The 27801-nt window shown below is 51.6% G+C and overlaps 1 protein-coding gene and 1 non-coding gene across 2 annotated transcripts in view; one reads left to right on the top strand and one right to left on the bottom strand.

Annotated features, from left to right (window-relative positions):
* Positions 1 to 6259: 6259 nt before the first annotated feature.
* Positions 6260 to 6332, bottom strand: TRNAR-ACG (transfer RNA arginine (anticodon ACG)). Its single transcript has one exon. It is a non-coding gene; the product is annotated as a tRNA-Arg (tRNA).
* Positions 6333 to 6611: 279 nt separating this feature from the next.
* Positions 6612 to 27801, top strand: part of PRMT5 (protein arginine methyltransferase 5) — a 77516-nt gene continuing 56326 nt past the window's right edge. The window contains exons 1-3 of the mRNA XM_075340951.1: positions 6612 to 6755; positions 11364 to 11482; positions 26238 to 26323. Coding sequence (XP_075197066.1) covers positions 6655 to 6755; positions 11364 to 11482; positions 26238 to 26323 — 306 coding nt within the window. The 5' untranslated portion in view covers positions 6612 to 6654. The remainder of the gene's footprint in view (positions 6756 to 11363; positions 11483 to 26237; positions 26324 to 27801) is intronic.

The raw sequence follows: 27801 nt of genomic DNA, 5'->3' as shown, positions 1-27801 counted from the left end.
AAATCAGCTGAGATGTGTGCCGATCGCGGCATGCTGCCGCCGGAGGACCGCGGGCAGTAACATTATGTCATTTAGGATGTAATTTTACGGCCCGCGGTCGTTAAGGGGTTAAAAAAAGTTTTTTTTTTTTTATTATACAGAAAAATGGAGAAATTTTTATGTGCATTGTCTTTTGTATGACAGCCAGTTTGATACATCTGCGGTGAATAAAAATTATAAGACCAAAAATGGTTTCCTACCTATTAATAATGACAATGTATCTGTAAATGTCAGACACTATACAGTTGTCTCGTATGTGGGGGTTTTGTTTTTTGTGCACCCTTAGAATAAGCGAGTCAACTGAGGTACGGAAAAGACTAGTGCATGGCCGGCCCTTGTTGCCAATAGCAGATCACAGAGCACATTAGAGAACTGGCAATGTCCGCTATGCACAATGGTGTGCAGAAAGTCAGGGGAAGAAGCAGGTGGTTGTGGGAAATGTAGTTTAGTGGTCACATGATCAGCACTGAAGGACGGCTCACTTCACATTGAGCAAGAACTTGTTGCCAAAAACAGAAATAAGAATGCAGCATATGAGTACCTGAAGGCATCGCCGGGATGTTTTAGAGAGGTTGTTTGGCTACAGGGAGTTTTTAAAAAATCTAATAATTTAGGAATATTTCCTTTAAGTATAATTCCATTTTCTACATCAGATGAATCCTACAGAAGAGTAAAGTGCAGCACTGAACCATAATAAATGGAGTCTTGGGCTGGTGTCATACATCCATGAAACAGACAGCCGCTGGGTCTCCTGACACGTGCAATCTACCTCCTAGGCCTATATGAAGTAGTCAGCTCAGCTCAGGAGCCCAGCAGTGCTGATGGGTATTGCAATCCGAGCACGGTTCGGTTCGTGTTTCACAAACCTATTCGATTTTCCTGTTCTCTATCATTTGTTTAACCCTTTCACCATTGCCCCCAGTAAAATAACAGTAGTGTGAGATGTACCATATAATCTGTCTCCTCCGTATATCTCTGAACTAATCTCTCGCTATACTCCAACACGTCACCTCCGGTCCTCCCAAGATCTCCTTCTCTCCTCCTCTCTCATTCGCTCCTCATGTAACCTCCTCCAAGACTTCTCCCGAGCATCCCCAGTCTTCTGGAACTCGCTGCCTCAACTCGTCAGATTATCTACTACACTTGCAGACTTCAAACGGAACTTGAAAACTCATCTGTTCAGAAATGCCTATAACCTACAATGACCTCACTGCTTCACCACCGTCCGGAGCTGCCGCCCAACCACCGTCCGGAGCTGCCGCCCCACCACCGTGCGGAGCTGCCGCCCCACCACAGTGCGGAGCTGCCGCCCCACCACCGTGCGGAGCTGCCGCCCCACCACCGTGCGGAGCTGCCGCCCCACCACCGTGCGGAGCTGCCGCCTCCCCACCGTGCGGAGCCGCCATCCAACCACCGTACGGAGCTGCCGCCCAACCTACACCCCACCTACTGTCTCCTCCCCAAAACCTATAGAATATAAGTCCGCAAGGGCAGGGCCCTCTTCCCTCTGTTCTAGTCTGTCTACTGTAACTTGTGTATGTATTCTGTATATAACCCCTTCTCATGTACAGCACCATAGAGTCAATGGTGCTCTATAAATAAATAATAATAAATAATATATTATTGTCCGGTTAAGCATCTGTCCTAATTCTCATTGCTCCCACAATCAGGCTTCTATCCTGTCCACTGCACAGAAATGGCAATAACTATTGATTCTAATGATCTCATCAGTCCAATATTGATGTTATTTATTAGTTGCATATGAGATCACCCGACACTCACACTCTCCATTCTTTTGGTTTACAGCACTCGCTTGTTTCCTATTTCTCTGACCGCACTTTAGGGTAAATCTTTCTAACCCTCTCAGGGTTCGGATGGATTGCTGATGGGCCTACATCACTTTTCTCTGTATTAAATTCCAGGTGGTGATACCACTAGATGGTTTGACCTTCCTCCTCCTCCCCAATTATCTTACTGTCAATGACAACCAAATATATGAATGGTCCTGTGATGTTTCTCCTATTCTCAAAAGATAAAATTAAATTACCTATCTGAAACGTAAAGAGCTAGGCTCAGGATTTTTTTTTTTTTACTTAAATGCATTCATTTTGGGCTACAAATCATTTTTGCTAATTGGCTTTCATTAAAAATGTTGCATCATTTGGCTTTTATAGACGGCATGGTGGCTCAGTGGTTAGCATTGCAGCGCTGGGGTCCGGGGTTCAAATCCCACCAAGGCCAACATCTGCAAGGAGTTTGTATGTTCTCCCCTTGTTTAGGTGGACCTCCTCCGAGTTCTCCAGTTTCCTCCCACACTCCAAAGACATACAGATAGGGACTCTAGATTGTGAGCCCCAATGGGGACAGTGTTGCCAATGTATGTAAAGCCCTGTGGAATTAATAGCACTATATTAATGAATAAATATATTATATGATTTTTTTCTTTGCACAGCCATATGTAGTCTGTAGCTATAAATCAGCTACGAACAGCTCAAAAAGTAACAAGATAGGGCCTCATTCACACATCCGTGTTAAAAACGTACATGAAAAAATGGAACCGGTGTCATCAGTGTGTCAGTTTACGGTCAGTGTGTCCGTTTTTACCATCAGTATGTCATCAGTGTACGGTCAGTGTGTCCATTTTTTACCATCAGTGTTATCAGTGTACTGTCAGTGTCCATTATTACCATCAGTTTGTCATCAGTGTACGGTCAGTGTGTACATTTTTACCATCAGTGTGTCATCACTGTACAGTGTGTCCATTTTTTACCATCAGTGTCATCAGTGTATGGTCAGTGTGTCCATTTTTTACCATCAGTGTCATCAGTGTACGGTCAGTATGTCCATTTTTACCATCAGTGTGTCATCAGTGTGTCCATTTTTACCATCAGTGTCATCAGTGTACGGTCACTGTGTCCATTTTTACCATCAGTGTACGGTCAGTGTGTCCATTTTTACCATCAGTGTGTCATCAGTGTGTCCATTTTTACCATTAGTGTCATCCGTGTATGGTCAGTGTGTCCCTTTTTTACCATCAGTGTGTCATCAGTGTACAATAAGTGTCCATTTTTTACCATCGGCGTGTCATCAGTGTACGGTCAATGTGTCCATTTTTTACATGATGAAGTGCTGCTTTTTTCTGCCTGTTTTTTAAATCCCTGTAAAGTTCCCACTATAGGACATACTGCCTTATTGTGGCTCCAACTTCCCGGACCTCTACTCATCCACTGAGTGAAGAAGCTGCAGCACTGATAAAGCTGGAGAGCTCCGTCACCGGCCTTCCCTGCCTATGGATGCTACCAGCTCCAGGGCTATCAGTTAGGTGGACCCGTTTTGCAGTTCCTTAAGCCTTCCTCACACATCCGTGTCTCCGTTACGCATTTTCACATATATCGGAGACACGGACTCACCTAGACCCATTAAAATTAATGGGCTTGATCACACATCCATGTCCGTGTACGCCACACGTCAACAAGTTCATTTTATGGCTGCACCACTGGTGTCACACGGACCGCACACTGTTGTGATCCTTGTGACATCAGTGTGACACAGGTGATATAAAAATAAAGAATTTTTGTACTTACCTGTCTCTGGCGTTGCAGTCTCTGCCTCTGCTGTTACTTCCGGGCCCGCTCATTATGCCTCATAATTATTCACTGCACTGACCATGGACCCAGAAGCAACAGCCGCGCGGGAGACAGCAGCGCCGGGGACAGGTATGTATATAAATTCATGCTGTCTCTGTGCTTTCTGGATGTCACACAGATAGCACAGGGACAGCACACAGACACATGCACACATGCGCATTTTCACCACAGACCATGCAAAACGTTTGTATTTTGTACGGATATGTGAAGGAGACCTTAAATGGTGGGTGACTTTGTGCTGTGAGGATTCGCCAGTATCAGTGTCTGGAACAGTGGTCACGTGCCCACGAGCAGGCCAAGTTCCAGGTTTTCTCAGATCCCAGGCACATGCAGAGATACACATACACAGATACGTGCACATATAGGCATATGTACACATACACAGATACGTACACATACACAGATACGTACACATACACAGATACATACACATACAGGCATATGTACACATACACAGATAAGTACACATACACAGATACATGCACATACAGGCATACGTACACATACACAGATACGTACACATACAGGCATATGTACACATACACAGATACGTACACATACACAGATACATACACATACAGGCATATGTACACATACACAGATAAGTACACATACACAGATACATGCACATACAGGCATACGTACACATACACAGATACGTACACATACAGGCATAGGTACACATACACAGATACATACACATACAGGCATAGGTACACATACACAGATACATACACATACAGGCATACGTACACATACACAGATACGTACACATACAGGCATAGGTACACATACACAGATACGTACACATACAGGCATACGAACACATACACAGATGCATACAAATACAAGCATAAGTACACAGATACGTACACATAAAGGCATATGTACACATACACAGATACGTACACATACAGGCTTACATACAGATACATACACATACAGGCATATGTACACATACACAGATACGTACACATACACAGATACATACACATACAGGCATATATACACATACACAGATACGTACACATACAGGCATGGGTACACATACACAGATATGTACACATACAGGCATACGAACACATACACAGATACATACAAATACAGACATAAGTACACATACACAGATACGTACACATAAAGGCATATGTACACATACACAGATATGTACACATACAGGCATATGTATACATACACAGATACGTACACATACAGGCATACGTACACATACACAGATACGTACACATACACAGATACATACACATTCAGGCATACATACACATACACAGATACGTACACATACAGGCATAGGTACACATACACAGATATGTACACATACAGGCATACGAACACATACACAGATGCATACAAATACAAGCATAAGTACACAGATACGTACACATACAGGCTTACATACAGATACATACACATACAGGCATATGTACACATACAGGCATATGTACATATACACAGATATGTACACTTGCACAGATACATACACATACAGGCATATATACACATACATAGATACGTACACATACAGGCATAGGTACACATACACAGATATGTACACATACAGGCATACGAACACATACACAGATACATACAAATACAGACATAAGTACACATACACAGATACGTACACATACAGGCATACGTACACATACACAGATATGTACACATACACAGATATATACACATACAGGCATATATACACATACACAGATACGTACACATACAGGCATATGTATACATACACAGATACGTACACATACAGGCATATGTACATATACACAGATATGTACACTTGCACAGATACATACACATACAGGCATATATACACATACATAGATACGTACACATACAGGCATAGGTACACATACACAGATATGTACACATACAGGCATACGAACACATACACAGATACATACAAATACAGACATAAGTACACATACACAGATACGTACACATAAAGGCATATGTACACATACACAGATACGTACACATACAGGCATACGTACACATACACAGATACATAACATACAGGCATATGTACCGTACACATACACAGATACGTACACATACAGGCATATCTATCTATAGGTATACGTACATATCTTAAAAATCTTGCAATGCAAAAAGAAATAATAATAAAAAAAAATAACTTAAAATAGCCATAAATGATGAATGGGGGATATAGACTTAGCTTGGGGCAGCAGTGCCTATAAATGGCAATCAGACCCTTATGCCCAATCCGATGGATCGGTGAAGAATAGTGGGAGAATCGTGTTAAAGGGACTGTCCTATAAAGAAACTATATATGACCAGTCTACAAAACCCTGCAGCAGGGGCTCTGCGAGATCTGCAGCACTGGACTGCACATTGTATAATGTATTTAATGTTTACTCATACTAATGATACAGAAGAGAAACATGTCTATATGGAACAGTAATCTTGTGTAATTAAACCTGATCAACTATAATTGTGGTCATAAAATACAGAGAACAGATCTCGGCCATTATTCCATAAATATAAGATAAAATAAAAACATTACAAAAAAAAAAAAGTCATTCCGAGCCAGCCAGGAGTCGAACCTAGAATCTTCTGATCCGTAGTCAGACGCGTTATCCATTGCGCCACTGGCCCTCAGACATATACAGAAGCTTCACAGATGCCTAATATAAGTACAACCTCCAAGCTGTGATTGGTGTGCTTGACTGTTGCTATGGCTGTAAAGGGCGTGACTAAACCGGCTTCCACTATGGAACGCCCCTAGTTCTGTGTGTCTCTGCTGTGATAGGCTAGTTCTTCTTTCTGAACGTCATGTGTTCTTTGGCAGATGTAGGTAGAAGTGACAGGATTGGCTGGTTACTCACCACCCATTCCTCGTTTCAATTGGATGATTATGGTTGCACGGAGGAAGGGTGTGACTTGTCTAACGCGTGGAGTGGGTCTCTCTCTGTTCAAGATGGCGTCAGGGGGCAACGGGGGAGGCCGGGTATCTAGCGGCCGGGATCTGAACTGTGTTCCGGAGGTGGCGGAGAGCCTGGGGGCTATTGCTAAACAGAGGTGAGGCTCCGGGCGGGGATGTGGCGGCTAATAACGGCTCAGGTATTAGGTGGGGTGATGAGCAGGCACATGTAATGTGCGGTGTCCGTGCACATGGGCATCACTGGAGGTGCGGGGTGTGCGGTGTCTGTGCACATGGGCATCACTGGAGGTGCGGGGTGTGCGGTGTCTGTGCACATGGGCATCACTGGAGGTGCGGGGTGTGCGGTGTCTGTGCACATGGGCATCACTGGAGGTGCGGGGTGTGCGGTGTCTGTGCACATGGGCATCACTGGAGGTGCGGGGTGTGCGGTGTCTGTGCACATGGGCATCACTGGAGGTGCGGGGTGTGCGGTGTCTGTGCACATGGGCATCACTGGAGGTGCGGGGTGTGCGGTGTCTGTGCACATGGGCATCACTGGAGGTGCGGGGTGTGCGGTGTCTGTGCACATGGGCATCACTGGAGGTGCGGGGTGTGCGGTGTCTGTGCACATGGGCATCACTGGAGGTGGAGGGTGTGCGGTGTCTGTGCACATGGGCATCACTGGAGGTGCAGGGTGTGCGGTGTCTGCACATGGGCATCACTGGAGGTGGAGGGTGTGCGGTGTCTGTGCACATGGGCATCACTGGAGGTGGAGGGTGTGCGGTGTCTGTGCACATGGGCATCACTGGAGGTGGAGGGTGTGCGGTGTCTGTGCACATGGGCATCACTGGAGGTGGAGGGTGTGCGGTGTCTGTGCACATGGGCATCACTGGAGGTGCGGGGTGTGCGGTGTCTGTGCACATGGGCATCACTGGAGGTGGAGGGTGTGCGGTGTCTGTGCACATGGGCATCACTGGAGGTGCGGGGTGTGCGGTGTCCGTGCACATGGGCATCACTGGAGGTGGAGGGTGTGCGGTGTCTGTGCACATGGGCATCACTGGAGGTGGAGGGTGTGCGGTGTCTGTGCACATGGGCATCACTGGAGGTGGAGGGTGTGCGGTGTCTGTGCACATGGGCATCACTGGAGGTGGAGGGTGTGCGGTGTCTGTGCACATGGGCATCACTGGAGGTGGAGGGTGTGCGGTGTCTGTGCACATGGGCATCACTGGAGGTGGAGGGTGTGCGGTGTCTGTGCACATGGGCATCACTGGAGGTGCAGGGTGTGCGGTGTCTGTGCACATGGGCATCACTGGAGGTGCAGGGTGTGCGGTGTCTGTGCACATGGGCATCACTGGGTGTGCGGTGTCTGTGCACATGGGCATCACTGGAGGTGGAGGGTGTGCGGTGTCTGTGCACATGGGCATCACTGGAGGTGCGGGGTGTGCGGTGTCCGTGCACATGGGCATCACTGGAGGTGCGGGGTGTGCGGTGTCTGTGCACATGGGCATCACTGGAGGTGGAGGGTGTGCGGTGTCTGTGCACATGGGCATCACTGGAGGTGCGGGGTGTGCGGTGTCCGTGCACATGGGCATCACTGGAGGTGCGGGGTGTGCGGTGTCTGTGCACATGGGCATCACTGGAGGTGGAGGGTGTGCGGTGTCTGTGCACATGGGCATCACTGGAGGTGCGGGGTGTGCGGTGTCCGTGCACATGGGCATCACTGGAGGTGCGGGGTGTGCGGTGTCTGTGCACATGGGCATCACTGGAGGTGGAGGGTGTGCGGTGTCTGTGCACATGGGCATCACTGGAGGTGCGGGGTGTGCGGTGTCTGTGCACATGGGCATCACTGGGTGTGCGGTGTCTGTGCACATGGGCATCACTGGAGGTGGAGGGTGTGCGGTGTCTGTGCACATGGGCATCACTGGAGGTGGAGGGTGTGCGGTGTCTGTGCACATGGGCATCACTGGAGGTGCGGGGTGTGCGGTGTCTGTGCACATGGGCATCACTGGGTGTGCGGTGTCTGTGCACATGGGCATCACTGGAGGTGCGGGGTGTGCGGTGTCTGTGCACATGGGCATCACTGGAGGTGCGGGGTGTGCGATGTCCGTGCACATGGGCATCACTGGAGGTGCGGGGTGTGCGATGTCCGTGCACATGGGCATCACTGGAGGTGCGGGGTGTGCGATGTCTGTGCACATGGGCATTACTGGTGCGGGGTGTGCGGTGTCTGTGCACATGGGCATTACTGGTGCGGGGTGTGCGGTGTCTGTGCACATGGGCATTACTGGTGTGCGGTGTCTGTGCACATGGGCATCACTGGAGGTGCGGGGGGTGTGTGGTGTCTATGCACATGGGCATCGCTGGAGGTGCGGGGTGTGTGGTGTCTATGCACATGGGCATCGCTGGAGGTGCGGGGTGTGTGGTGTCTATGCACATGGGCATCGCTGGAGGTGCGGGGTGTGTGGTGTCTATGCACATGGGCATCGCTGGAGGTGCGGGGTGTGTGGTGTCTATGCACATGGGCATCGCTGGAGGTGCGGGGTGTGTGGTGTCTATGCACATGGGCATCGCTGGAGGTGCGGGGTGTGTGGTGTCTATGCACATGGGCATCGCTGGAGGTGCGGGGTGTGTGGTGTCTATGCACATGGGCATCGCTGGAGGTGCGGGGTGTGTGGTGTCTATGCACATGGGCATCGCTGGAGGTGCGGGGTGTGTGGTGTCTATGCACATGGGCATCGCTGGAGGTGCGGGGTGTGCGGTGTCTATGCACATGGGCATCGCTGGAGGTGCGGGGTGTGCGGTGTCTATGCACATGGGCATCGCTGGAGGTGCGGGGTGTGCGGTGTCTATGCACATGGGCATCGCTGGAGGTGGAGGGTGTGCGGTGTCTGTGCACATGGGCATCACTGGAGGTGGAGGGTGTGCGGTGTCTGTGCACATGGGCATCACTGGAGGCGGAGGGTGTGCGGTGTCTGTGCACATGGGCATCACTGGAGGCGGAGGGTGTGCGGTGTCTGTGCACATGGGCATCACTGGAGGCGGAGGGTGTGCGGTGTCTGTGCACATGGGCATCACTGGAGGTGCGGGGTGTGTGCACATGGGCATCACTGGAGGTGCGGGGTCTGTGCACATGGGCATCACTGGAGGTGCGGGGTCTGTGCACATGGGCATCACTGGAGGTGCGGGGTCTGTAAACATGGGCATCACTGGAGGTGCGGGGTCTGTGCACATGGGCATCACTGGAGGTGCGGGGTCTGTGCACATGGGCATCGCTGGAGGTGCGGGGTCTGTGCACATGGGCATCGCTGGAGGTGCGGGGTCTGTGCACATGGGCATCGCTGGAGGTGCGGGGTGTGCGGTGTCTGGGCACGCGGGCATCGCTGGTGGTGCGGGGTGTGTGGTGTCTGGGCACGCGGGCATCGCTGGAGGTGCGGGGTGTGTGGTGTCTGGGCACGCGGGCATCGCTGGAGGTGCGGGGTGTGTGGTGTCTGGGCACGCGGGCATCGCTGGAGGTGCGGGGTGTGTGGTGTCTGGGCACGCGGGCATCGCTGGAGGTGCGGGGTGTGTGGTGTCTGGGCACGCGGGCATCGCTGGAGGTGCGGGGTGTGGTGTCTGGGCACGCGGGCATCGCTGGAGGTGCGGGGTGTGTGGTGTCTGGGCACGCGGGCATCGCTGGAGGTGCGGGGTGTGTGGCGTCTGGGCACGCGGGCATCGCTGGAGGTGCGGGGTGTGCGGCGTCTGGGCACGCGGGCATCGCTGGAGGTGCGGGGTGTGCGGCGTCTGGGCACGCGGGCATCGCTGGTGGTGCGGGGGTGTGCGGCGTCTGGGCACGCGGGCATCGCTGGAGGTGCGGGGTGTGCGGCGTCTGGGCACGCGGGCATCGCTGGTGGTGCGGGGGTGTGCGGCGTCTGGGCACGCGGGCATCGCTGGTGGTCCGGGGTGTGCGGTGTCTGGGCACATGGACAAAGCGCTTACGGGCTCAATGCTTTTTACTCTTCTTACAAATCCTCTCATCCGATGTCTCTGGTTAGTTTCTGCTGATTTGCAATAATCTGGAGTTGCTGGAAGCCTCATTCCTGGTCATCACCCGGTGTATGGGCCTTAAAGGGAACCTGTCGCGTTGGACAAGCAGTGCCTCCGGCAGGCAGTGTGAGCGAGCACAGCATAAGTAGTTTTATGGGAAGTCAGTGGAATTAGTGTTTGGTTCATTTAACCTCTGCTCATTTTGCTCATTTTGTGCCGTATGCGGTCCTATTAGCATTGACCGCGACCTCTGTTTGCTGGCTCATACGTGGACGGCTATGCAGGGCATCAGGGCTGCGCTCAGTTGTCCTGCTACAGTCATTCTCATTGGGAGTGTGCTTGCCCAACCTCTGCTCTATTCAGATGATGGGGCTCTGAGGAGCCTTGTTGTAGGGATTATTGGGTCCCTGCATTCAGGAAAGTTGTCCCATATCTGAGAGGGGGGTAAAGTCTAATCCTGTTATACACCCCTACACTTTAGTACATAAGTGACAGGCCGCTGATGTCATTCATTACGATCCCGCAGAGCCACTACTTCATTCACTCTACATCTGAGTGTGATGACCGCCGTTCTGGAGATACTTGGCACACCGGCAGACATGTTGGCACTAACCTAAGGGCAAAGAGCGGCCAAGGGGTCTGGTTGCCAGATTGAAGAGTTGCATTGTGCCCCTTTAGCACTCATTAGTTCTCCATCTTATTAATCTGGGCTATTTCTTCTTGGTTACTTTGTTTTTTCTTAGCTTTGACTTCCTGTGTATGCCTATATTCCACCCTCGCTTTAAGAGAGAGTTCAGTCTGGAGCCCGCCAAGTCCCGATCTGGACCACAGACCCGCTCAGATCTGCTCCTGTCTGGAAGAGGTATGGTATGGATTGATCTGCAATGTGTCCGTCAGCTGCTAGCCGAGATCGATGTGCTATGCTTTACCATGTCACGAAAGATGTAATGACGGGGTTAAGCCAATCCTATGGCTCGAGCTATTGAAGTGCTGGCTAGAGATGGGCAAGCATTTTACTTATCCTACAAGCAGTCACATGTATTCATGAGCTCCATCAGTCAGTGGTGGGTTTTTTTTTTTTTTGTCCAAGGCAGTGTTTACATTCCTCAAGAGTCTGCCAGAGGGTGCATTTTTTTTTTTTTTGTCAAACCAGAACGCAGTGTGCGGACATAGCCTAAAGATGTTTTATCGTATGCTAATGAGCGCAGGGACTAGTCCCAAGGGCGTTGCTTCCCTTGCCAGTCGGCCTCATTAGCATGTCAGCACATCCCATGCTAATGAATGCGCAGTGTCAGAGGGTGATCTCACTCACCTCTGCTGCCATTGCGTCTGACGCTGCATTTCGGGGCAGTGCACTACTTCAATTTGAAGCCAGGACGCGTACACCCGGCTTCATAGTACGCATGACCGAACCTCTGGGGTCATGCACACTGACCCGAAATCCAGCTTTGGGTGGCGATGGCAGCGGAGAGGTGAGTAAGATCATACTCTGCTGCTGCGTATTCATTAGCATGCCCACAGGGACGTACTAACATACTAATGGAGCCGACTAGCCAGGGAAGCAACGCCCTTGGAACTAGACCCCGCACTCATGAGCATACAATAAAATCTTTAGAAATACTTTTTCTAAACATCTCTATCTTTGCAGGGACTAGATGCAGGGATTAGCAATATGCACCCAGGACTGCTCGTGGCTCTGTGTGCATATTGCACCTGACAGGTTCCCTTTTAAAGAGGTTGTTTGGACTGAAGTGACACGTCTGCAGAGCAGGCACTCTGTGACTTCAGACTGCTGTGCATTCCCTGTGCGTTCAGTGGTCATATGACCACATGTATATGGTTTGCATACTTGCGGTCACGTGCTGACTAGTCTTAGAGAAGTGCTGGAGTCTAGTCTGCACATGGCTATAATATATATACCACATACATAGTCATATGACCACCCACACGTCCAGGGAATACAGACAAATTGTGACAGCATGCGCATCACAGTCACATTATGACAGCCAAATAAGGCCCGTTTCATCAAAGCCATCACCCCAGAGTTCTGTTGATAAAGTTTTGAAAAGTTGCTTACTCGGAGTTGCAACCAAATTTCTTCAGCGCTCTATTGGGAGACCCAGACGATTGGGGTATAGCTACTGCCCTCTGGAGGCCACACAAAGCACTACATTAAAAGTGCAAGGCCCCTCCCCCTCTGGCTATACCCCCCCCGTGGTATCACGGGTTCTCCAGTTTTAGCTTTGTGTGCGAAGGAGGTCAGACATCCATGCATAGCTCCACAGATTTTAGTCAGCAGTAGCTGCTGACTATTTCGGATGGAAGAAAAGAGGACACATATAGTGTCCCCAGCATGCTCCCTTCTCACCCCTGGATGGTGTTGTAAGGTTGAGGTACCTATTGCTGGTACAGGGCTGGAGCCTGACATGCTGTTTTCCTTCCACATCCCCTGGTAGGGCTCTGTGGAAGTGGGATCCTGCCGGCCTCTCAGCTCTGACGCCGGGCTCCATCCACAGACCCATTAGAACCTGATGGAGACGGAGCAGGAGTACGATCAGGGACAGGCCCTGCATCATACAGGTACTCTGTGTCCCCGGCAGGCACAGACACACTCCGGGCTGGCTGGGTGTTGTAGTGCGCCGGGGACCGCAACGTTGGAGTTAGTGTCCCTACAGATTACTGGGGGATTTTTTGTGTATGGGAACGCAGCGCCGACCCCCTCTGGACCGGGCGGCGCTGCTGTGACTTGTGGTGCGCCGGGGATCCGCCGTCCGCGCTTTTACGGCGGCGGCGGTTATAAATTGAGTCCCCGGCTTTTTGGGCCTAGGACGCCGGCAGCTCCGATTCGTTCCCGCCCCCACCCTGTCATTCAGGGTAGGGGAGAGACGCTGTTCGCTAGCAGCGACGAGGGCTGGAGCCTGATTTACATGCTCCAGCCCTCACACTAGGCACAGAGGGAAGCAGGCTTCCCGCTCTTAGCCAGGAACGCCCAGGGCCCGCCCCCCTTCTCTCTCAGGACGCCGGCAGCCATTACATGCAGTCTGGCTGGAGGAAGGACGCAAGGCTCTGGGAGACCTGGACTAGGGGCTATCTGGCAGACCACACACCCGCTTTTTAAGCGGGCGGTAAGCGATTTTTCTGTGCTGGTCCCTCTAGTGCCTCACGGTGTATCGGTGTACTGTGTAGGATATAGAGATATTGTATTTCTTGCAGCATCTCCCAGATCCCTCTGTGGAAGCAACAACATGCCATCCTCAAAACGCAAGGCTGCCAAGGCTTGTGTATACTGCGTGTGCTGCATGTGGGGCTAATCTACCAGCAGGCTCCGATGGCCCCCATTGTGTGCAATGCTCCGACCCGGTGCTGCTTCGCCAGCCGGAGTCAGGAGAGGTAGTGACCCAGGCTGAGACGCTTGTAAGTTCTGCCCCGGTGACAGGGACAGACTTTGCAGTTTTTGCTGATAATATGTCTGTGTCTATGGCAAAAATCCTTGAAACCTTGCAATCTATGCATGGGGCTCAGTCTTTGGGCACGGCGAGGCCTCTGTCCTCAGGTCCCCCTCACTTGGAATTAATCCAGCCCACAGGGGGGTCCCCGGCTTCACAGGCCGAGGATTATGACTCAGATGATAGCCCCAGCCACCCTAAGCGAGCTCGCTGGGAAAGACCCTCGACGTCATCACACTGCTCAGGGTCTCAGCGCAATCAGTCTCCCTGTGATGTGTCTGATGAGAGTGGTCAGGAATCCATTCCTGGAACCCCTCTCAACCTGGATACCCCTGATGGGGATGCCATGGTAAACGACCTTATCTCAGCCATCAATAGGCTGTTGGATATTTCTCCCCCAGCCCCTTCAGCAGAAGAGGCGGCTGCGGAGCAGGAGAAGTTTCGTTTCCTTTATCCCAAGCGTAAATTGAGTGCTTTGTTGGATCACGCTGACTTCAGAGAATCAATCCAGAAGCACGACGCTCACCCAGAAAGGCGTTTCTCTAAACGATCTAAAGATACGCGTTTCCCTTTCCCCCCTGAGGTGGTCAAGCGCTGGACACAGTGTCCAAAGGTAGACCCCCCGATTTCCAAACTCGCAGCTAGGTCCATAGTTGCAGTGGAGGATGGCGCTTCACTTAAAGATGCCAATGACAGACAGATGGACCTTTGGTTAAAATCTGTCTATGAAGCTATCGGCGCGTCGTTTGCTCCGGCATTCGCAGCCGTATGGGCACTCCAGGCTATTTCAGCTGGCTTAGCAAAAGTGGATGCTATCATACATCCAGCAGTGCCGCAAGTGGCGCACCTTACCACGCAGATGTCGGCGTTTGCGTCTTACGCTATCAATGCGGTCCTAGAATCTACCAGTCGCACCTCAATGGCGTCCGCCAATTCGGTAGTTTTGCGCAGAGCCTTGTGGTTAAAGGACTGGAAAGCAGATGCTGGTTCCAAAAAAATGTTTAACCAGTTTGCCTTTGTCTAGAGATAGACTGTTTGGCGAGCCATTGGCTGATATCATTAAGCAGTCCAAGGGTAAAGACTCCTCTTTACCACAACCCAGAACAACCAAACCTCAGCAGAAAAAGTGGCAGCAGAGGTTTCAGTCCTTTCGAGGTTCGGGCAAGACACCGTTTACCTCGTCCAAAGGGACTCAGAGGACGCAAAGAAACTCAGATTCGTGGCGGGCTCACACGCGCCCCAAGAAAGCAAATGGAGGTACCACTTCCAAAGCGGCTACCTCATGACTTCCAGCCCCCTCCCTCCGCATCGCCGGTCGGGGGCAGGCTCTCCCGCTTTTCCGGCATTTGGATGTCACAGGTCAAAGACCGGTGGGTGACGGACATTTTGTCTCGCGGGTACAGAATCGAGTTCAATTCTCGTCCTCCAGCTCGGTTCTTCAGAACCTCCCCACATCCAGACCGAGCAGATGCTCTGCTGCAGGCGGTGGACTCCCTAAGAGCGGAAGGAGTGGTGATCCCAGTCCCTCCTCAGGAACAAGGGCAAGGGTTTTACTCCAATCTTTTTGTGGTTACAAAAAAGGACGGCTCGTTCCGTCCTGTTCTGGACCTAAAACGGCTCAACAAACATGTGCACGCCAGGAAGTTCCGGATGGAAACCCTGCGTTCTGTCATTGCCTCAATGTCCAGAGGAGACTTCCTTGCCTCAATAGTCATCAAAGATGCTTATCTCCACGTGCCAATTGCTACAGAACATCAACGTTTTCTACGTTTTGTGATAGGAGACGACCATTTTCAGTTCGTAGCTCTGCCATTTGGTCTGGCGACAGCCCCACGGGTCTTCACCAAGGTCATGGCGGCGGTGGTAGCAGTCTTGCACTCTCAGGGACACTCGGTGATCCCTTACCTAGACGATTTATTGGTCAAAGCTCCCTCTCAAGAGGCATGTCAGCGCAGCCTGAATGCTACGCTGGAGACCCTACAGTCTTTCGGATGGATCATCAACTTTCCAAAGTCGATCCTATCACCGACTCAATCACTAACGTATCTTGGCATGGAGTTTCATACTCTAGCAGCGATAGTGAAGCTTCCGCTGAACAAGCAGCGGTCACTACAGACAGGGGTGCAATCTCTTCTGCAGGGCCAGTTGCATCCCTTGCGGCGCCTCATGCATTTCCTAGGGAAGATGGTGGCAGCCATGGAAGCAGTTCCCTTTGCGCAGTTTCATCTGCGCCCACTTCAATGGGACATTCTCCGCCAATGGGACGGGAAGTCAACGTCCCTGGACAGGAAAGTCTCGCTTTCCCAGACGGCCAAGGACTCCCTACAATGGTGGCTCCTTCCCACCTCATTGTCTCAGGGAAGATCCTTCCTGCCCCCATCCTGGGCAGTAGTCACGACAGATGCGAGTCTGTCAGGGTGGGGAGCAGTATTTCTCCACCACAGGGCTCAGGGGACGTGGACTCCGCAGGAGTCCACCCTTCAGATCAATGTTCTGGAGATCAGAGCAGTGTATCTTGCTCTACTGGCCTTCCAACAGTGGCTGGAAGGAAAGCAGATCCGAATCCAATCGGACAACTCCACAGCGGTGGCATACATCAACCACCAAGGAGGGACGCGCAGTCGGCAAGCCTTCCAAGAAGTCCGGCGCATTCTAATGTGGGTGGAGGGCAGAGCATCCACCATATCCGCGGTTCACATCCCAGGCGTAGAAAACTGGGAAGCAGACTTCCTCAGTCGCCAGGGCATGGACGCAGGGGAATGGTCCCTTCACCCGGACGTGTTTCAGGAAATCTGTCGCCGCTGGGGAGTGCCGGACGTCGACCTAATGGCATCCCGGCACAACAACAAGGTCCCGACCTTCATAGCGAGGTCGCGCAATCAAAGAGCTCTGGCGGCAGACGCCTTGGTTCAAGATTGGTCGCAGTTTCAGCTCCCATACGTGTTTCCGCCTCTGGCGCTCTTGCCCAGAGTGCTACGCAAGATCAGATCCGAGTGCAGCCGCATCATACTCGTCGCTCCAGACTGGCCGAGGAGGTCGTGGTATCCGGATCTGTGGCATCTCACGATCGGTCGACCGTGGTCACTGCCAGACCGACCAGACTTACTGTCCCAAGGGCCGTTTTTCCATCAGAATTCTGCGGCCCTGAACCTGACTGTGTGGCCATTGAGTCCTGGATCCTAGCATCTGCAGGATTATCTCAAGGAGTCGTTGCCACAATGAGACAAGCTAGAAAGTCGAATTCGGCTAAGATCTACCACAGAACGTGGAAGATTTTCTTATCCTGGTGCTCTGCTCAGGGAGTGTCTCCCTGGCCATTTGCATTGCCCAAGTTTCTTTCCTTCCTGCAATCGGGGTTAGAAAAGGGCTTGTCGCTCAGCTCCCTTAAAGGGCAAGTTTCGGCACTATCCGTGTTTTTTCAGAAGCGTCTAGCACGTCTTTCTAAGGTGCGCACGTTCCTGCAGGGGGTCTGTCATATTGTGCCCCCGTACAAGCGGCCGTTAGATCCATGGGATCTGAACAGGGTACTGGTTGCTCTCCAGAAGCCGCCCTTCGAGTCTCTGAAGGAAGTTTCCTTTTCTCGGCTGTCACAGAAAGTGGCGTTTCTTGTTGCGATCACATCGCTTCGGCGAGTGTCTGAGCTGGCAGCTCTGTCATCCAAGGCTCCCTTCCTGGTGTTCCACCAGGACAAGGTAGTGCTGCGCCCTATTCCGGAGTTTCTCCCTAAGGTCGTATCCTCTTTTCATCTTAATCAGGATATATCCTTGCCTTCTTTTTGTCCTCATCCGGTTCACCGGTATGAAAAGGACTTACGTTTGCTAGATCTGGTGAGAGCACTCAGAATCTACATTTCCCGCACGGCGCCGTGCCGATGCACTTTTTGTCCTTGTCGCTGGTCCGCGCAAGGGGTTGCAGGCTTCTAAAGCCACCCTGGCTCGATGGATCAAAGTACCAATTCTAGAGGCCTACCGTTCTGCGGGGCTTCCGGTTCCTTCAGGGCTAAAAGCCCACTCAACCAGAGCCGTGGGTGCGTCCTGGGCATTACGTCACCAGGCTTCGGCTCAACAGGTGTGCCAGGCAGCTACCTGGTCCAGTCTGCACACTTTCACCAAGCATTATCAGGTGCATACCTATGCTTCGGCGGATGCCAGCTTAGGTAGAAGAGTCCTGCAGGCGGCAGTGACACCCCCGTAGGGGAGGGCTGTTTTGCAGCTCTAACATGAGGTATTTCTTTACCCACCCAGGGACAGCTTTTGGACGTCCCAATCGTCTGGGTCTCCCAATAGAGCGCTGAAGAAGAAGGGAATTTTGTTACTTACCGTAAATTCCTTTTCTTCTAGCTCTTATTGGGAGACCCAGCACCCGCCCTGTTGTCCTTCGGGATGTTTTTTTGTTGTTTGCGGGTACACATGTTGTTCATGTTGAACGGTTTGTCAGTTCTCCGATGTTATTCGGAGTTAATTTGTTTAAACCAGTTATTGGCTTCCTCCTTCTTGCTTTGGCACTAAAACTGGAGAACCCGTGATACCACGGGGGGGGTATAGCCAGAGGGGGAGGGGCCTTGCACTTTTAATGTAGTGCTTTGTGTGGCCTCCAGAGGGCAGTAGCTATACCCCAATCGTCTGGGTCTCCCAATAAGAGCTAGAAGAAAAGGAATTTACGGTAAGTAACAAAATTCCCTTCTTTGGGACTTTTGGACATTCCACTTTCTCCAAGTAGCAACAAAAGAGGCAGAGTAGGTGACGCCACAGCTTGTCTAATGTATGCAGAGCTGTGACATTCCTTACGTCAGAAATCTTACTCCAGTCCTTGAATGGAGTCAGATTTCTGGGTATTGTAGGAGATGCCCGTCAGACGTCCTAGACTTATGAAGGTGCATGCTTTTCATGGATCAGAAGTGTCTGGCGAGTACCATTCCCCCACATCAAGACCGGTGTGAAAATCGAGGGCCATAGTGACTAGAGTTTTCATTTCAACCAGGACATCCCATTTTAATCAGCTCTTAGGCCCTGTGTGCACACTGCGTCTTTTGACACTGATTTGCCACAGTTTTTGTTCATAACCTTTCTGCAGACCTTCCCCAGCAAAATATATGGAAAATCCATAATGCTGTAAGCACACTGCGTTTTGTTTTTTTTCTTATAGGTTTTGCTGCAGCTCTTCTGCAGCAAAAAAGAATGAGCATGTCACTTCTTTTCCGCAGGTACCTGCGGTTTTTCCATAGATAATGGTTAAAAACCCACAGGGACCAACCGGGTGCGGAATTCTGCCAGAGGGTGCGGAATTTTCTTAAGAAAAGCAAATTTCCCAGTGCGCACAGACCCTTAAACAGATCTTCTTTAACAAGTGTCCAAAAGAAAATCTTGGTTCTCCATAGCAGCCAATCAGAGCTTAACTTTCAATTTCTAACTTTCTTCGGCGCTCCATTGGGAGACCCAGACGATTGGGTGTATAGCACTGCCTCCGGAGGCCACACAAAGCATTACACTAAAAAGTGTAAGGCCCCTCCCCTTCTGGCTATACACCCCCCGTGGGATCACGGGCTGCTCAGTTTTCAAGCTTTGTGCGAAGGAGGTCAGACATCCACGCATAGCTCCACTGTTTAGTCAGCAGTAGCTGCTGACTATATCGGATGGAAGAAAAGAGGGCCCATACTAGGGCCCCCAGCATGCTCCCTTCTCACCCCATTCCTATTGGCGGTGTTTGTTAAGGTTGAGGTACCCATTGTGGGTACGGAGGCTGGAGCCCACATGCTGCTTTCCTTCCCCATCCCCCTGAGGGGCTCTGAGGAAGTGGGATCTTACCGGCCCCCAAGCCCTGAGTCCGGGCTCCATCCACAGACCCGTAGAACCTGCTGGATACGGAGCTGGGTACCGTTCAGGGACAAGGCCCTGCAACATTCAGGTACTCTGTGTCCCCGTATGGACAGGCCGCGCACACTCCAGACTTGCTGGGTGTGCTAGTGCGCCGGGGACAGTAGCGCTGCGCGCTGGGGTTACAGTCACTGCAGTTTCTCTGAGGGACTTTGTGTTGGGGACTGCCGCGCCGGCCGCCCCTGGAGCGGCGGCGCGGCTGAGACTTGTGGTGCGCCGGGGACTTAGCGCCGACCGTGCTTTTACGACGGCGGCGCTTATAAATCTAGTCCCCGGCTTTTGCGGCCTGGCTCCGCTTCGTTCCCGCCCCCACCCTGTCAATCAGGGCAAGGGAGAGACGCTGTACAATAGCAGCGCCGAGGGCTGGAGTCTTATTTACATACTCCAGCCCTCTCACTAGGCACAGTGGGACGCAAGTTTCCCGCTTTTCGTCTGGACACACCCAGGGCCCGCCCCTCTCCACAGGACGCCGGCAGCCATTCCTACAGGCAGTCTGGCTGGAGAACGGACACAGGCTCTGGGAGACCCAGACAAGGGATTTCTGGCGACCACACACCCGCGTTAAGCGGGCGGTAAGCAGCACATTAGTGCTGGCCCCACTAGTGCCACAGTGTTATATTGGTGTATTTTTTTCTCTATACCATATATATATATATTGCACTGTAAGGTCGCTTCTTGGCTGTATACCCTATATTGCTCTGAGGAGACGACAACATGTCATCCGCAAAACGCAAGGGTGCCAAGACACAGGCTGTATACGCTGCTTGTGCCGCTTGTGGGGCTGATCTACCGGCAGGTTCCAAGGACCCCCATTGTGTGCAATGTTCGGTCCCTGTGCCACTTCGTCAGCCGGAGTCTATGGTGGTAGTGGCCCAGGCAGAGTCACCGGTGAACCCTGTCCCGGTGACGGAGACAGAGTTTGCAGTTTTTGCTGACAAGATGTCTGTCACTATGACAAAAATCCTAGAGACCTTGCAGGCCAGGCCAGTTACTCAGACCATGGACACTGCTGCGTCAATGTTCCCCGGTCCCCCTCAGTTGGAGTTAATCCGTGCTTCAAGGGGGTCCCAGGCATCTCAGGCTGAAGGCTCTGACTCAGATGACAGTCCCAGGCAGCCTAAGCGAGCTCGCTGGGAGAGACCCTCCACGTCATCACGCGGATCAGGGTCTCAGCGAGAAGAGTCTCTGCATGATGAGACAGAGGAGGGTGATCAGGAGTCTAATCCTGAGACCGCTCTCAATCTGGATACTCCTGATGGTGACGCCATGGTAAATGACCTTATAGCGGCCATCAATAGACTGCTGGATATTTCTCCCCCAGCCCCTTCAGCAGAAGAGGCAGCTGCACAGCAGGAGAAGTTCCATTTCAGGTATCCCAAGCGTAAACTGAGTACTTTTCTGGACCACGCTGACTTCAGAGAATCAGTCCAGAAACACCATGCTTATCCAGACAAGCGTTTCTCCAAACGTCTTAAGGATACACGTTATCCCTTTCCCCCTGACGTGGTCAAACGCTGGACCCAGTGTCCAAAGGTGGATCCCCCAATCTCCAGGCTTGCGGCTAGATCCATAGTTGCAGTGGAGGATGGGGCTTCACTTAAAGATGCCAATGACAGACAGATGGACCTTTGGTTGAAATCTGTCTATGAAGCTATCGGCGCGTCGTTTGCTCCAGCATTCGCAGCCGTGTGGGCACTCCAAGCTATTTCAGCTGGTCTGGCACAGGTGGACTCTATCATACGTCCAGCAGTGCCGCAAGTGGAGTCCTTAACTTCGCAAATGTCTGCGTTTGCGACCTATGCTATCAACGCTGTCCTGGACTCTACGAGCCGTACCTCAATGGCGTCTGCCAACTCGGTGGTTTTGCGCAGAGCCTTGTGGTTAAAAGAATGGAAAGCGGATTCTGCTTCCAAAAAATGTTTAACCAGCTTGCCACTATCTGTAGACAGACTGTTTGGTGAGCAATTGGCTGAAATCATTAAACAGTCCAAGGGTAAAGACTCCTCCTTACCCCAGCCCAGATCAAGCAAACCTCAACAAAGGAGGTGGCAGTCGAGGTTTCGGTCCTTTCGAGGCTCCGGCAAGGCCCAATTCTCCTCGTCCAAAGGGACTCAGAAGGAGCAAAGGGGCTCAGATTCCTGGCGGGCTCACTCACGCCCCAAGAAAGCAACCGGAGGAACCGCTTCCAAGGCGGCTGCCTCATCACTTTCGGCCTCCTCCATCCGCATCCTCGGTCGGTGGCAGGCTCTCCCGCTTTTGCGACATTTGGCTGCCACAGGTCAAGGACCGGTGGGTAACAGACATTTTGTCTCACGGGTACAGGATAGAGTTCAGTTCTCGTCCTCCGCCTCGGTTCTTCAGAACTTCCCCACATCCCGACCGAGCAGATGCTCTTCTGCAGGCGGTGGGCTCACTAAGAGCAGAAGGAGTGGTGATCCCTGTTCCTCTTCAGGAACAAGGGAAAGGTTTTTACTCCAATCTCTTCGTGGTTCCAAAAAAGGACGGCTCGTTCCGTCCTGTTCTGGACCTAAAGCTGCTCAACAAGCATGTGAACGCCAGGCGGTTCCGGATGGAATCCCTCCGCTCCGTCATTGCCTCAATGTCTCAAGGAGATTTCCTTGCATCAATAGACATCAAAGATGCTTATCTCCACGTGCCGATTGCTACAGAGCACCAACGTTTTCTACGTTTTGTGATAAGAGACGAACATCTCCAGTTCGTAGCTCTGCCATTTGGTCTGGCGACAGCCCCACGGGTTTTCACCAAGGTCATGGCGGCAGTGGTAGCAGTCTTGCACTCCCAGGGACACTCGGTGATCCCTTACTTGGACGATCTACTTGTCAAAGCGCCCTCTCAAGAGGCATGCCAACACAGCCTGAATGTTGCGCTGGAGACTCTCCAGACTTTCGGGTGGATCATCAACTTTTCAAAGTCAAATCTGTCACCGACTCAATCACTAACGTATCTTGGCATGGAGTTTCATACTCTCTCAGCGATAGTGAAGCTTCCGCTGGACAAGCAGCGGTCACTACAGACAGGGGTACAGTCTCTCCTTCATGGTCAGTCGCACTCCTTAAGGCGCCTCATGCACTTCCTAGGGAAGATGGTGGCAGCAATGGAGGCAGTCCCGTTGGCACAGTTTCATCTGCGCCCACTTCAATGGGACATTCTCCGCCAATGGGACGGGAAGTCAACTTCCCTGGACAGGAAAGTCTCCCTTTCCCAGACGGCCAAGGACTCTCTGCAATGGTGGCTTCTTCCCACCTCATTATCACAGGGAAGATCATTCCTACCCCCATCCTGGGCAGTGGTCACGACAGACGCGAGTCTGTCAGGGTGGGGAGCAGTTTTTCTCCACCACAGGGCTCAAAGGACGTGGACTCAGCAGGAGTCCACCCTTCAGATCAATGTTCTGGAAATCAGGGCAGTGTATCTTGCCCTACTAGCCTTCCAGCAGTGGCTGGAAGGAAAGCAGATCCGAATTCAGTCGGACAACTCCACAGCGGTGGCATACATCAACCACCAAGGAGGGACACGCAGTCGGCAAGCCTTCCAGGAAGTCCGGCGGATTCTGTTGTGGGTGGAGGACAGAGCATCCACCATATCAGCCGTTCACATCCCGGGCGTAGAAAACTGGGAAGCAGACTTCCTCAGTCGCCAGGGTATGGACGCAGGGGAATGGTCCCTTCACCCGGACGTGTTTCAGGAAATCTGTCGCCGCTGGGGGGTGCCGGACGTCGACCTAATGGCGTCGCGGCACAACAACAAGGTCCCGACGTTCATGGCGCGGTCTCGCGATCAAAGAGCTCTGGCGGCAGACGCCTTAGTGCAAGATTGGTCGCAGTTGCGGCTCCCTTATGTGTTCCCACCTCTGGCACTCTTGCCCAGAGTGCTACGCAAGATCAGATCCGATTGCAGCCGCGTCATACTCGTCGCCCCAGACTGGCCGAGGAGGTCGTGGTACCCGGATCTGTGGCATCTCACGGTCGGCCAACCGTGGACACTACCAGACCGACCAGACTTACTGTCCCAAGGGCCGTTTTTCCATCGGAATTCTGCGGCCCTGAACCTGACTGTGTGGCCATTGAGTCCTGGATCCTTGCGTCTTCAGGATTATCCCAAGGAGTCGTTGCCACCATGAGACAGGCTAGGAAGTCCACTTCTGCTAAGATCTACCACAGAACGTGGAGGATTTTCTTATCCTGGTGCTCTGCACAAGGAGTATCCCCCTGGCCATTCGCGTTACCTACTTTTCTTTCCTTCCTGCAATCTGGGTTGGAAAAGGGCTTATCGCTCGGCTCCCTTAAAGGGCAAGTCTCGGCACTATCCGTGTTTTTTCAGAAGCGTCTAGCACGACTTTCTCAGGTGCGCACGTTCCTGCAGGGGGTTTGTCATATCGTCCCTCCGTACAGGCGGCCGTTAGATCCATGGGATCTAAACAGGGTACTAGTTGCTCTCCAGAAGCCGCCCTTCGAGCCTCTGAGGGATGTTTCACTTTCTCGTCTCTCACAGAAAGTGGCCTTTCTAGTGGCGGTCACGTCTCTTCGGAGAGTGTCTGAGCTAGCAGCGCTGTCATCCAAGGCTCCCTTCCTGGTGTTCCACCAGGACAAGGTAGTGCTGCGCCCCATTCAGGAGTTTCTCCCTAAGGTGGTATCCTCTTTTCATCTTAATCAGGATATCTCCTTGCCTTCCTTTTATCCTCATCCAGTTCTTCGGTATGAAAAGGATTTACATTTGTTAGATCTGGTGAGAGCACTCAGAATCTACATTTCCCGCACGGCGCCCCTGCGCCGCTCGGATGCACTCTTTGTCCTTGTCGCTGGTAAGCGCAAAGGGTCGCAGGCTTCCAAAGCCACCCTGGCTCGATGGATCAAAGAACCAATTCTTGAAGCCTACCGTTCTGCTGGGCTTCCGGTTCCATCAGGGCTGAAGGCCCTTTCTACCAGAGCCGTGGGTGCGTCCTGGGCATTACGACACCAGGCTACGGCTCAACAGGTGTGCCAGGCAGCTACCTGGTCGAGTCTGCACACTTTCACCAAACATTATCAGGTGCATACCTATGCTTCGGCGGACGCCAGCCTAGGTAGAAGAGTCCTGCAGGCAGCAGTTACCTCCCCGTAGGGGAAGGCTGTCTTTGCAGCTCTAACATGAGGTATTTCTTTACCCACCCAGGGACTGCTTTTGGACGTCCCAATCGTCTGGGTCTCCCAATGGAGCGCCGAAGAAGAAGGGAATTTTGTTACTTACCGTAAATTCCTTTTCTTCTAGCTCCTATTGGGAGACCCAGCACCCGCCCTGTTGTCCTTCGGGATTGTTGTTTTTTTTCGGGTACACATGTTGTTCATGTTGAACGGTTTTCAGTTCTCCGATGTTACTTCGGAGTGAATTTGTTTAAACCAGTTATTGGCTTTCCTCCTTCTTGCTTTAGCACTAAAACTGAGCAGCCCGTGATCCCACGGGGGGTGTATAGCCAGAAGGGGAGGGGCCTTACACTTTTTAGTGTAATGCTTTGTGTGGCCTCCGGAGGCAGTGCTATACACCCAATCGTCTGGGTCTCCCAATGGAGCGCCGAAGAAAGTTAGAAATTGAAAGTTAAGCTCTGATTGGCTGCTATGGAGAACCAAGATTTTCTTTTGGACACTTGTTAAAGAAGATCTGTTTAAGGGTCTGTGCGCACTGGGAAATTTGCTTTTCTTAAGAAAAATCCGCACCCTCTGGCAGAATTCCGCACCCGGTTGGTCCCTGTGGGTTTTTAACCATTATCTATGGAAAAACCGCAGGTACCTGCGGAAAAGAAGTGACATGCTCATTCTTTTTTGCTGCAGAAGAGCTGCAGCAAAACCTATAAGAAAAAAAACAAAACGCAGTGTGCTTACAGCATTATGGATTTTCCATATATTTATTTAGTGTAATGCTTTGTGTGGCCTCCGGAGGCAGTGCTATACACCCAATCGTCTGGGTCTCCCAATAGGAGCTAGAAGAAAAGGAATTTACGGTAAGTAACAAAATTCCCTTCTTTTCATAAAATGAAAGCTGTGCTGTGATTGGTTTCTTTTAGGCAGCGTTGATAAATCTGCTCTGCAGTTTGGGTACTGTTTGTATCAGGATATTAAGCTTCAGTTAATGTTAAGACCTAGAAATAGGCACAGAATTTTGGCCCTAATTATGGTGCTAATATTCACTTTAATGTAACCCTTTCAGTACTTCACTTCTATCACTCGTTCAGTCATGACATTGGCACACTTTTGGCTTGTATGGATATTATCATTGGTTTAAGAAGGGCACTTTTCTGTCACAGACTGGAACACGCTTATTGTGGGGAAGCTTTCCGAATGGATAAAAGCAGACTCGGACATACCAGCCATCCGCAAAACCTCCGAAGCGGTAAGAGCAAATGGTAATTCTGAAGGTCACTATGAAGTCTAGTTTAGCGCATTCTAGCTGTACAATGTAATCCAACTGCATGGTTTTATTTTCATTTCCAGTTCCCAATTTTGCAAATATACTTGTTCATTCCTGCACAAGATCTGATTAAATGTTACAAATTTAAAACTACAATCCTCTTAAATGGAAAGAACTACCGTATTTTTTGGACCATAAGACGCACTTTTTTTCCCCAAATGTTGGGGGAAAGTGGGGGGTGCGTCTTATGGTCTGAATGTGGCTGCGGGGAATGTGGGTGCTGCGGTGGAGCGGGTCATCGGGGGCACGAGCAGGCTGTAGCAGCCTGCTGTGACCACGTGGACCCGCTCATTTAATATGCACGCCCATCCTCCACCCATCATCCCTCAGCGCTGAAGCCGGCGCTGACAGGTGGGCGGGATGATGGGTGAGGGATAAACAGCCGGCTCGCATGATCACCCCTGGCAACTACGGCCTGGAGTGATCATGTGCGGCTGTATTCACTGCACCCCGTGCATCATCATCAGCGCGGGGAGCAGTGAATCAGTGTACAGTACTCACCGTTCCCCTGCAGCATCGCTCGTCCTCCCGTCTGTGTCAGCGGCATCGCCGCTGATTGGAGCCGTCCCCATTACCCTGCTGGATCGCGATAATCTCCTGTGTTTTTTGCCGGCGGCTGAGTGGAGACTAGCGGCGCGCACAGCGATGACGTCATCGCGGTGCGCACGTGTCCACACGCAGCCGCCGGGACACTGGCACAGACACAGAAGATGATCGCGATCCAGCAGGGTAATGAGGACGGCTCCAATCAGCGGCGCTGCCGCTGACACAGACGGGAGGACGAGCGATGCTGCAGGGAGTGAGGTAAAGTGGGGTGAGTATGAACGTTTATTTTTTTTATGTGCCACAGGATGCGGCCATACACCAGGATGGGGGCAGATTATGAGCGGGATGGGGGCAGATTATGAGCGGGATGGGGGCAGATTATGAGCGGGATGGGGGCATATGCCATGATGGGTTATATAGCAGGATGCGGCCACATGCCAGTATATAGCAGGATGCGGCCATATGGCAGGATTACGGTATATAGCAGGATGAGGGACATATACTGTATATACCAGGCAGGGAGGATCATTACCAGGATGTGGCACCTTAGTAGAGAATTTGGGGACATTACCCCCATAACAGTGTCAGCAGCAGATCCTCGCCCCATGACAGTGTGTCATGACCACATTTTTTGCTTAAAATTTTATGTTCCAATTTTCCTCCTCTAAAACCAGGGTGCGTCTTATAGTCCGAAAAATACGGTATAATATGGTTGTCCAAACAAGCACCTTTTGCCTTCTATCTCAAGAATGGTGGGGTTAACGTCTACAATCTATAACGTGTGCTGGTTTTCCTACGCCATGAGGTTACAAATTCTTTGCTAAAGATCTTGCAAGTGCTGCACTTCTCCATTG

This window comes from Anomaloglossus baeobatrachus, chromosome 1 (genome assembly GCF_048569485.1).
Source record: "Anomaloglossus baeobatrachus isolate aAnoBae1 chromosome 1, aAnoBae1.hap1, whole genome shotgun sequence".
Lineage (NCBI taxonomy): Eukaryota > Metazoa > Chordata > Amphibia > Anura > Aromobatidae > Anomaloglossus > Anomaloglossus baeobatrachus.
Note: the sequence above shows the minus strand (reverse complement) of the source record. Positions and strands in the feature narration are given on the sequence as shown.